Raw genomic sequence first — 12,266 nt, forward strand, 5'->3', positions numbered from 1 at the left:
CTTCTCCACTTATGTTCAGCCTGAGCACACATCCTTATGATTTAACTGATCATAGACAGCCTTCATGGACTGCCGACGTTTAAAGACCTCAGAATAAAAATGACCACACGCCCCTTCAAAGATCCAACACCTTACAAACAGGTTGGATAATCACAGATGAGGAACGTCAGAAACAGATGTCATATAGCTAAAAGAGGTTGTGTCCTCACTCTGAAGAACTCTTTGGTGGAGCCTCCATCCAGCGTCCCGTAGGCGATCTCTGTCTGCTTGGCCAGATCTTCAGCGCTCTCGATGGGGGAGACCATCCTCTCCACCGTGAGGAAGGCTGCCAGGTTGGCCGTGTAGGAGGAGATGATGATGAGGGTGAAAAACCACCAAACTCCACCAACAATTCGACCGGAGAGAGACCTGGAGGAAGAGGAAATGAAGCAGTTGAGAGACGTTGGCTGTAGTCAAAGCAACCTCGGCTGAATTGAGGCTAAAGGCTAAACCCCAGACACCAAAGAGTGTGGGATGTTACGTATGTCAATAAAAACAGAATGCTTAAAGAATGATTTGCAAATCACGTAAAACCATATTTGATTCATGTTGACAGCGAGATATGAAAATATCAGCTCATTTTGAACAGCAGGTCATGACATGACTGCTACATGAAGAGTATCAGGAGGAAACCTCTCCTGGCAAAGAAAACAACAGAAACATGGCCGAGCTTCACAAAACTGCATCTGAACAAACCAGCAGACTTCTGGAGGCATGTCCCATGGACAGATGAGACCACAGTGGACATGTTTGGTCACAAATGTCCAGGTGTGAAGGTTGTGAAACCACCTGATGAAACCACCTGATGAAGATGGCATCTTTCAAACCACCTGTCTTCTCTGTCCAAAAGGGACAGAGAAGACAGAGATGCAGGTGGACCGCGTAGTCCTGGCGTGGTGAGCTGCTCTGCTGCGTTTGTGAGTTTCACCGACGTAAAGGTCTGAACTCCTCACTGCTCTGGACTTTGTTTAAACGAGTGTCGGAACCATGATCAGCTGATGGTCGTCATGGTTTTTTATGTTTCAGAAAATAACAACAGCCGTCTACCTACGTACCTCTGCACATGTCAGTAATTATGTAACTTAATGTACTAGCTGCGTTTCTTAGTTGGGAATAATGAGCATTTAAGGTCACAAATAGTCTTCTGCATGAGTTTAAATACACACACACACACACACACACACACACACACACACACACACACACACACACACACACACGCTCCAACTCTGATAAAAGAGATAGGAGTGAGCAGGAAAAGAACGCAGCTCAGATGGTTCCCCTCTCCATCACTAAGGTGAGCATCTTCTCACAGTAAACAAACATGAAAGAGGAGGAAGAGGAGCAGGATGCAGCTGGAAGTCAACATGATCTTTGAAAGTTTCACTGACGCAGGAGAACATTTCAGCTCCTCGGCCCAGATGCAAAATAAACACGACAAAAGAAAAACCAAAAAAGGAAACATAAAAACAATGAAGTAAGTAGAAGACGTACCCTCCTCAGCTCCGAGGTCCTACAAGTCGATACATAATTTAAATAAAACAAGTAAACATTTCGCTCCTTCCCAGATCTTAAAAACCACCTGAGATAAAACACATGAAAAATCTGACACTCATTATCAGTTCCCTCCTACTGCTCTGCAGGAACCGAGAGAGCAAGCTGGATCCAGGTCTTAGATGAGCTACTGTGGCTGGCCAGCAGTTAGAGAAGTGCTGCAAAAAGTTGTCCAAACTATCTGGAGTCCATTTTTCTGAGTGAGAGATGATTCACAAGTGGAAAACATTCAAGACAGATCTTCCCAGGAATGGACATCCATTACCTGAAGTTATCGCTGCTAAATGTGGTTGTACAAACCTCTGGTTCCTGATGCGTTCATCGTTGCATCCACACATGACATCAAAACGTTCCTATGCACATAAAACATAGAAACAAGATCCAGAAACGCTGTCGATTGTGTTTGAAATCACGGACACTTCATCCTGGACTGGAGAGAACCATCCAGACGATCACCGATGCAGTTAAACTTAGTTTAACCTGCACATCTGTACGCTCCCACTCTGAACCGTTCCAGGAAAGATCCAGTCCATTTAAGCATCACAAACCACCAGCACTGCCAGGAGGCACCCCAGGCTGCGCGGCTAGCCCCGCCTGTCCCAGGCCGACGAGGGAACGCGGGTGGTGTTGAGTGCATGTGGCTAATGCAATAAAATGATGATGATGAATAATGACCTCCACCTCCAAGACGCTAAGTATCCTTGTTAAATGTATTTATTAAATGTTGAGTGTGCGATGTCTAAGGTGTTATTAAAACCGTGGGGCGAGTACCGGGGCACACAGGACAGTGTCCTCCACGCCCTGGACCCCCCTGCCCCCTCAGACCTATGTGTGTATGAATCGTGTAGGGGGGGCAGGAGGGGGAGCGGAGGCCGAAGCCAGGAGGCAGGGCCAGCAGAGCCGGCGCCGGTAGGCGCCCACGCTCCCCCGCCTGCCATCCAGGTCGATGGGGGCCGGCCCGCCGGGCCAGGGCCCCACCGCACCTCCATGAGTGCCCCCGGTGCCGCCCGAGCCGCCAGGTGGAGGGGGAAATGGCCCAACATCCCTCCATACATACTGACGACATAAGACACCTGAGAATGACTCCACCCTGCTGCCGCACCTGCCCGCGCACCCCCTGCGCACCCCCTGCGCACCCCCTGCGCACCCCCTGCGCACCCCCTGCGCACCCCCGCCCAGGGGCGGCCCGCCCCCCGGACCCCCCCCCCCCCGGCGCCTGCCCGGCGGACACCCCAAAGGCCCCGGAGTCCCCGCAGACGCCCAGCAACGACGGACCAAGGCAGCAATGCCCCCCCAGCACAGACAGCCACCCCCCACCCAGGCAGGGCCGGGCCTTCCGAGCGGGACCCCCACGCCCACAGCCCGGCCCCGGAATGGACCGGAGACGCCCAGGCCACGGCCCCCCACAGCCATAAGGTAACCCCCCCATAGACCCCCAAGGCCCCCCCGGGCAGAGACAGGGCCCTGCGGTGATGACGCCCACCCCCCCACTCCCCACCCCCAGGGGCCACCAGAGGCCCGCACCCCAGCCCCCCAAGCCGGCCCCCAACCCCAAGGGCTACGGTATCACCGCCCCCACTAGGTAATGAAGCCTATAATCGGGGACCAGAGAGAATACAGTTCGGTCGAATGTTGTTCAGTGGAGGCAGACATTATCTCACTACTAATATGATCTGACAGAAGATTCCTAAAGTGGTTAACACATAAGCTGGACTTTTGTTTCCAATTCATTAGAATGGTTTTCTTTGCGATACATAAGGCAGTGAGAACCAAGTGTACCGAGTTAGACTCCATGTGAATGTCTCCCAAGTGACCTAGTATGCATATCGTGGGGCACACTGGAATTCTGTAGTTGATCCATGTGGATAAATCCTCACAAATCTCTGTCCAGAACTTCCGTACCAGTGTACAAAACCATAAAGCATGCATGTAATTATCAGGGGTGTTCTCTGTGCACTGTGAGCAGATATTAGAGGTGACAAAACCCATCTGGAACATCCTTTGTCCTGTATAATGTATTCTATGAAGAACTTTGTACTGTATAAGTTGTAAGTTTGGGTTCTTAGTCATAGTGAAAGTATTTAAACATATTTGTGACCAAGAGATCTGGTCGGTGTTAAGAGAGAGGTCCGCTTCCCATTTTGAAATCGGAAGAGAGACTGAGTTATCTATTTTGGACACTAACCTGTAAAGTTTCGATAGCAATTTTAGGGTGCTTAGGTTCAATAGGATTGAATTATTTTTATCCTCGGTGGGGACAAAATGTATCCCCCCCACCCAAAGTATTTTCACCATTACATCGTAATTATTAACAAATAATAACAACCAAAATACACAGAGTCCGTGTTCATTCTGCTTGTGCTGTGATTTTGATTCCGGGAGCGAGTCAGAGGCATCGCGCCTACAGAAATCAGTTTTATTTTGAAAACCAACCGGATTTTCTAGCATTCCAAAAGTCCGACTTCCGGCCAGCCAAAATAAAAGATACAGTCAGTCAAATGAATGAAAAAATTAAAAGAATCCAGAGCAGCATATCCTCATATTTTACAGGATCACAACCAAAAATCCAGAGAAAAAATGCGACAGAAGATTAAACAAGATCTGACATTGCTGATGGGATGGTGGACAGCAGCATCTCCCCGGCTGAGGAGAGCTCCCATGTCTTCTGTTAAACTGATATCGAGAAAGAATTTAAAAAAATTAATTTTGTTTATTTATTTTTATTTGGCACATTTAAAAACAATATTAGGAGAAACTATTTCTGCAAATGCAGTGGTTCAGTTCATGTTCAAAATAGGCCTACCGCCTACGTTATATAGCTTAAGTGTAATACGAGAAACAAGTTTTAATATAGCCTATACTGTTGGACCGCTGTTGTGTGGTAATTTTTCTGAATAAAAATATTTCTCAAAATTATCCCCCCCTCTGGTTTTTTCACAAATCGCACCCTGTATATATGTATGTGTATGCGTATGTATTCGTATATATATGTATATATATTAATAAGATAAATATATTAACAATGCACATATATATGCCTTAGCTTCTTACCAGCATGGTATTAACCATTAATATGTGTGCAGACAAGTTAAAAAAAAAAAAAAAAAAAAAAAAAAGCATCACAAAGTCCAGCACCCCTGAAGGCATCTGGAGAATCATGGAAATTAGAGTTTCCTGCTATTGTAATTTGTTTTATCTAAATGTGACATAGCACCCCAATACTCAAGACATGAAATCATCAGCAGATTAGTTTTGGGGAATTCCGTGCTTCGTTTTCATTTTTGTTTCTTTCTTTTTTTTTAGATTAAAGGCTTTTTACCGGTAACTCCTGTGTTCGGGTCATTCTTTCACCTCACTGTAACAGATTATGACGTCTTCAGTATCAGGGAACGGTGTCTGCAGCCCAACCTGACCTCCAGAGAACTCGGTCACAAGTGTGTCTGTTCACGTGCTCTCTTCACAATCACCACACGCGTTATTTTCATTTCCTTCAGTACAGTACGTGTGAGGACCACGGCTCAGCTGCTGTGATTAAAGCTGAAACACGGCGCCTGCAGGCTGACCGTAGCTCACATGAGCATATTCAAAAATGTCAACATATTCACACAAATCGCATCAAACCTGCAGAAAGGCCCACTGATGGTGTTCAGCCCCGCAGCCCTGAACGGCTCACCACAAGGTAACCCTTTGTGATGAAGGAAGCGCTGAAACCGACACCAGACTGTTCGGCGGTCCTGGAGGAATTTTCTTTAGAAACATTGCTGGTCCCGCCTGGGGAAGGAGGCTGGAGAGCAGTGTGTGCTCAACTCAGACAACACTCTGAGGAGTTGTGATGGAAAATGTATTTTCAGCCACTACAAGCTCTTAACGAGTCCCCTCAGTTCAGACTCATATTTTGTCTGTAAGGAGTTTTGGTTCCGCTCTCTTAAACAGCTGCAAAGACAGTGTTTGATATTGAGTCTGAAGCATTCTGGTTCTGTTGAAATTGTCATGCTGTCAGTTGTTCTGTGTCACGGTTGCATCAACCATCAGATGGATGTTTTGACCCTTTTGCAAGTAAAAGAATAGTAAAAATTCACCAGGTCAAGCTGTACTACCAAGAGTTCTTATATTGTTTCAGTCTTACTCAGATACTGCAGTCACCTAGAAGTTTAAACGTGTTTATGCAGGGGTGTAGATGCTTCTTTCATCTATTTCAATTATTTCAGAAGTCAACTTTGCCAACATAAACAGTGGTGCCATGTTCACTGTGGACAGGAAAGGCTTCTCCCCCTGGTACCCCTTTCATGCTTGTACAGTTTTATGAGTTTAACATGTAACATCCTGACTGAGGCCCGTGGAGCCTGAGGTGGAGCTCTGGGCTGTTCTGGACTTTGAGAAGAACTTCCAGGGACGTCCACTCCTGGGGAGACTAGTGACTGCTTTGTTGTCCACCTGTGAATAATCTTTCTAACTGTAGAATCATGGACTCCAAACTGTCTAAAAGGTTTCGACAGCAAAGATGGTCTTTCCATGTTGGCAATAGGAAGACCCTAATAATGGGGAAATATTCTAACGCTTCCATTAGGAATGGGCGATATTTTACCATTCACGATAAACCGTCAAAAAAATTCCCCACGGTAAGAATTTGTCATCTCACGGTAAAAACGATAAATTGAGGAAATGAGCCTGAAAGAAAGAAAGAAAGAAATGAGCCTGAAAGAAAGAAAGAAAGAAAGAAAGAAAGAAGAAAGAAGAAAGAAAGAAATGAGCCTGAAAGAAAGAAAGAAAGAAAGAAAGAAAGAAAGAAAGAAAGAAAGAAAGAAAGAAGAAAGAAATGAGCATGAAAGAAAGAAAGAAATGAGCCTGAAAGAAAGAAAGAAAGAAAGAAAGAAAGAAAGAAAGAAAGAAAGAAAGAAAGAAATGAGCCTGAAAGAAAGAAGAAAGAAAGAAGAAAGAAATGAGCCTGAAAGAAAGAAAGAAAGAAAGAAAGAAAGAAAGAAAGAAAGAAAGAAAGAAAGAAAGAAAGAAAGAAAGAAAGAAGAAAGAAATGAGCCTGAAAGAAAGAAAGAAAGAAATGAGCCTGAAAGAAAGACATATTCCCGTTGATGACACTTTTTGTATTGGTATTCCATCCATCCATCCATCCATCCATCCATCCATCCATCCATCCATCCATCCATCCATCCATCCATCCATCCATCCATCCATCCATCCATCATCTGCCAGAGTCTATCCCTGCTCTCTCCAGGTGGGAGGCAGGGGTTCACCTGAACAGGTCAACAGTCTTCTTCTACCACTTCTCCCTCAAACACACGTTTGGCAGCTCCTCAGTCGACTGCTGTTTGGAGGTCATATCCACACCCCACTATTAAGCCCACAGTACATGTTTAAGATATCAAGAGATCTGGACAACATTTCCTTAATGAGGTCAGTTCCTGAAAACCACAAACACACACTCACAGTGACACATGCAGGCACGTACACACATGTACATAATGAAAGTGAGAGAGCAGAAGAAGGACAACCTCACACCTGAACGCATCGGCAACAAGCTACGAACTGGCGTCACACATGATTGTATATTACCGGGTGAGCGGGGATGTGGACCTAAGTCCAGACCGAGGTTCGTGCAGGTGCTCTTACCTGGGAGAGATGTCACAGCCCTGCTGCATGAAGGCCCCCAGCGAGAACCAGAGAGAATTAAAGATCCCAAAGTCATTGCTGGGTTCTGGAGTCTCCTTGTCTTTCTGCTGGTTCTGGTTCTGAGACTGAGAGAACCCTGAAATAAAACAACTAAATGATAGTGGTCCGGATGTCACGGAAATCACAAGATAATGACTTTTCAGGTTTCCATGACAATGATGATAGATGATGGACAGATACCTGCAGTATGAGGAGGTTCGCAGGATGAAGATGGCGGAGCTCGTCGCGAGGCAGAGGGTGGCATAGTTTCATCTTCATCATCCGAGTCCTCAGTCTGCCACTCATAGGGACTGAAACGACTCACCTGTAAAATGGTCAAAACCATCAGCTTCATGCAGTTTGAGGCTCAGCAGCAAACATCTGGGATTTACTGTCTTCTTCTCAGACTCAAATATAAACCTGCAAAAGCTGCTGACAGTGGTGTCCAAGAGGGGGGGAAACTGAGCTCACTGCCTAAAAAACAGGTGGTGGGGCCACGTCTGTCCGACCGTCACATGCAACAAGCTAGCTCTTGTTCTCTGCATGAACAGATGCTTAGCTATGACACAAATATTTCAGAAGCGACGGCTGAAACAAAGCTGATGAAACTGAAACGAGGACCACCAGATCCACAGCGGACTAAGTATTATCCTTAAAATGACAATCAGTGCGTTTACATGGGAAGTTTAATTCCTCTTTAATTCAGAATCAAAATTAAATCTGATTTAAAATGATTAAAAACGACCATGTAAACACCTATTCCTGAATGAAAATAGCCATTCCGAATTAAACTTAAGTCTGAAGTAAGTGGCTGGTTTATTCCGAGTAGAATAATTCCGCAATCATGTATACATTCATTCCGCTTTAAATTAATTCCGGTCTTTTTGCGCATGCTCGTTCCCTTGCCCGTCTTTCGCGATGACGCTTATATTCCGCGCTGGGCTTGTTTTCGAAACAAAGTTTCAAGATGGCAGCACGCAGGAAACGGTGGTCAAGAGCAGAGACGATTTATTTAAAATGTTATTAATCAGTCGTGCTGCTGCTTCAAAAATAAAATCAAAACAAATCCAAAAAGGATGCTAATAATGTGGTCCTCCATGTTGTTGCTAATCGAGTAAGTTTGTTTTCTTACGGTAGACATAAATACGTAAAGACGTCCACCCCCCTATCCAATCAGAGCCCTTCCCAACCCTAGACCTTAAGCGGAATTGGATAAAGCCGATCAAATGTGTTTTCCATGTAAACCTCAATTCGGAATGACTATTTTCATATAAACTCGAAGGAAAATAGTTTAATTCTTAATTATTTAACTTGGAATAATTAATTCCGAATGAAAAAACATCATGTAAGCGTGGCCAATGCGTCTTCATCCATGGTTCACTAGTCAATTACACGGAGAGTGTAAAGTAACTAAAGTGATTACAGTTGTAATCTTCACTCGAAAATCCTCCCTAATTATACATAACTATGGATTAAAATATTCAACTGATAAAGTGCATTTAAAAAATCATCACTGTGCCTTTGTCATGAATGTGAAATCCAATTACGGCGAGGAAGACCAGCTGTAAAGATGTTTATTTGCAAAGCTGGACATTTTAACACTGAAGTCAAGGACATTGCTTGGGGTGACTGTAAAGGTCTTAATAGTAACAGAAGGAATCTGTAAAAATAAGCATCACTGACGCTGCCACAAAGTTTTAACACCCCACGGTTGCCCAAAATGTTGACAGTTGGGGAAAGTCGTCTGTGAGGCAGTCGAGTTCTGGTTTGATGAAGAACCGTGCTGCAGGAACGGATGCTTTATGTGGTTTAGCTGAAAGATGCAATGACCTTTCCTGGAAAAGATGTCATCTGGATGGGAGCAGATGTAACTGTAAAACCTGTTTAAACCTGTCAGCTGATCTCTGTAAGTCTGACTTTTGCCAAAAACTCACATTCACTTCAAAACCTACAGTTGCCCGCTGAAGACAGACATGGCAACCCCAGTCCCTCACCAGGAAGAGCACCACGCTGACGCCGATGTAAGCGAAAACAATGCACATCCAGATCTCGTAGGCCAGCGGGTCGAGGAAGGAGAAGACGCCCGGCTTGGACTTGGTGGGTTTCTTGATCATGATAGAGATTCCCAGGGACATGAAGGGTTTGGTGAAGTCGATCACCTGCTCCCGCACCAGAGTGATGGTGAGCGGGGCAACCGCCATGTCGGCCTTCTGCAGGACGATGGAGAGAAGAGGTATTATTTTGAAATGCATATTCACTCTTTTAGTGCGTAAAAAGCTTCAGATGTAAACTTTTCAGGCATTTTCAGATTCCTGCCAAAGCGTGATGAAATCAGCCTGATTCACAAGGACGATAGAAAAATAGGGAGCGTTTCAGTATCTGCCCACTAAACCTCATAAAGATCAAATTTGGCGTTGCGGTGACCCTCACCCCGTACACCAGTTCTCCCACCATGCCGTTCCACATCTTGGTTTCGGCCTCTCTGGAGCCGTACTTGCCGTCGCCCACCAGTTCCAGGCGGTACACGAAGCCCACGTGTTTGGCGATCTCGGCGGCCAATTCAGCGCAGTAACCTTCGTACCTCTCGTTTCCCACAAACTGCTCGTGGTTCTTCTTCAGCATCATGTAAGGAGCTTCCTGTGAGGAGGAAGAGGGGGCACGTTAACTAAAGTTGCTACGTTTTATTCGACATTGTGCTGCATTTTCCTTTTCTCTTTCTTTTTTGTCCTGGAGCACCATGGAAATCTGGTATCTTCATAATTTTTTCACTAACAAACTCTCAAGTAAACAGCTTTTCTTTGTATGATGGGCATTTAGTACTGATTTGGGTATTTTTAAAGGAGCCGTCTGTAAGAAATGTCCAAAACTGGTACTGCAGTCACTTTCAAAATATTGTTGAGCGGCGTGTACCCTCCCCCTCCTCCCCCCGACCAGAGGTTGCCAGGTAGGCTGCAGAATGCAGCAGGAACGTAGGCTGCCATGGCTGCGATAATTAAAGCCGAGCTGGCAACCCGGATGCCGAAACAATACTGACTTGGTGATTGGGAGATAGGAGGAGGGTGGAGCTTCAGAAACAATACTGACTTGGTGATTGGGAGATAGGAGGAGGGTGGAGCTTCAGAAACAATACTGACTTGGTGATTGGGAGATAGGTGGAGGGTGGAGCTTCAGGCCAAAACAAAAAATGACAACATAAACATCAGTTGAGGGCTGCAACTCCTCTTTTTAAACTGGAATATCCTGGCTTGAGTGCTGTTGTCAGTGACATAAGTATTTGAAATGAACAGGATTTTTAAATGTCTGTTGACATATCGGGGTCATTTTATGATTTGTTTTATTATTGCTCTTACATACAGCTCCTTTAAGTGAATGGGGTAAACATCTGCATGTAGGGACATAAAAACTTTGGTACTTTTAAAAGTACAGCTGTGTAACACTGATAAAAGGCCATTGGCATGAATGGCACACAAAAATGAATAACTATGTTGTAATTTGTGGGGGAATCAGGTGAAAATAAGAATAATTGTGGTTGTCGAACACTGAACCGGTTCTGTATCCTCACTATGGTTATGGAGTCAGGGTGGATGGCCCATTTAGCCCACATGTTATTTTTGGGCTTGGAGAAGCCATGTCCTCAGGGATATGTGGTACTGGGTCCGTTGCTACAGGCAACCCAGTCCCTGTACAAATGAAGTGAGAGTTTAGTTCAGATTGGTGGCAGTGAGATGGTCAGAGTTGGACTCCATCACGACCAACCACTTTTATGGACAGAATTCCTGGGTGGAGCTAGCCGAGGGAGTGCAGTTTGTTGGTGTCGGGATTCCACAGCTTTATGCAGATGATGTGGTCCTGTAGGCACCATCAGGTCACCACTGTCAGCTCTCACTGGAGCAGTTCAAGGCTGAGTGTGAAATCAGCGGGAATCTGAGACCGGTCAGTCAGTAAAAGGAAGGAATATTCTCTCTGGGTTTGGGATGAGGTGCTGCTTCACCTGGGGGAGTATCACTTGTTCATGCGTGAGGGAAGCGTGCAGCAGGAGGCTGACAGAATCCACCTGGTCATATCCGCTCTGAGCCACAGAGAAAGAAAATAAATCGGAGCTGGATCATGTAAACCCCGCTGGGGAAATGTGGACTGAGGATGTGAAACACTGTGGTCGCTTCTCAGTTCTAAGTTCTCCAAATTTGGATGTGTGTACTTGGTAGTTCATACAAGTAGGGCTCGGGAGAACGTTCTTCGGAGTCCAGGAGGACACAGTTCAGCCTTCCTGCTGTTGAACTGATGACATCACAGCGCAGATAGCAGGCTAACATTTATTAAGAAACATCTGCAATTTAATGGAATATAAAATAAACTCAGAACATTAAAACAACTCAGGATATACCATGAATTCCACTGTTACTCTATGTAGCTTGATTTGTATACTTTTATATTTCTGCTGTGTTAGAAATAAAGTTTGATGGAGGTGAGAAAGAAGAACTGTATGCATTCTGTTACACAAAAACTATGTTGTAACTTCCTGTTTTACTCTTTCATTTTATTTCATTTCATTTCATTTTTATTTATTCCATATCATGGAAATAGTTCACATATGTTCTATTCCATGATTGAAAAGGGGCAAGAAGAAGAAAGCCTTATATTACAAGCCCCTTTCTCAAAAAAAATAAAACAATTCATATGAAAATGGTCTGTCCGTCTGTTCAACAATCACTACTTATATAATACCAAAAAAAAGAAATAATGAAAAAACAAAACAAAAAAATAAAAAAACATACACACTAACTCACCAACAATATAAAAACAAAAACAACAAAATATATTTTACCCGTTAAATTCATATTGTCTAATTGTGTGGTCTTTATACAATTTCTTGAACTGGTGAATATTTTTACAATCCTTTAAATCAGTTGTTAAGGAGTTCCATAATTTTACACCACATACTGAAATACACATTTGTTTTAAAGTGGTGCGTGCAAACGGATGTTTAAAATCAAATTTCCTCCTATGGT

At 44.4% G+C, this 12,266-nt stretch overlaps 1 protein-coding gene across 3 annotated transcripts in view; it reads right to left on the reverse strand.

Moving 5' to 3' along the window:
- LOC133459986 (glutamate receptor 1-like) overlaps window positions 1-12,266 on the reverse strand; it is a 123,843-nt gene that overhangs the window by 31,466 nt on the left and 80,111 nt on the right. For all 3 annotated transcript variants that reach the window (XR_009784080.1, XM_061740442.1, XM_061740441.1), the window contains exons 10-14: window positions 9,688-9,894; window positions 9,252-9,467; window positions 7,459-7,582; window positions 7,219-7,354; window positions 210-408 (exon numbers count right to left, since the gene is read on the reverse strand). Coding sequence is in view for 2 of the 3 variants with exons in the window: in XM_061740442.1 (XP_061596426.1) it covers window positions 210-408; window positions 7,219-7,354; window positions 7,459-7,582; window positions 9,252-9,467; window positions 9,688-9,894 (882 nt within the window). In the remaining variant the exon portion in view is untranslated. The remainder of the gene's footprint in view (window positions 1-209; window positions 409-7,218; window positions 7,355-7,458; window positions 7,583-9,251; window positions 9,468-9,687; window positions 9,895-12,266) is intronic.

Source organism: Cololabis saira, chromosome 14 (assembly GCF_033807715.1).
Source record: "Cololabis saira isolate AMF1-May2022 chromosome 14, fColSai1.1, whole genome shotgun sequence".
Taxonomy (NCBI): Eukaryota; Metazoa; Chordata; class Actinopteri; order Beloniformes; family Belonidae; genus Cololabis; species Cololabis saira.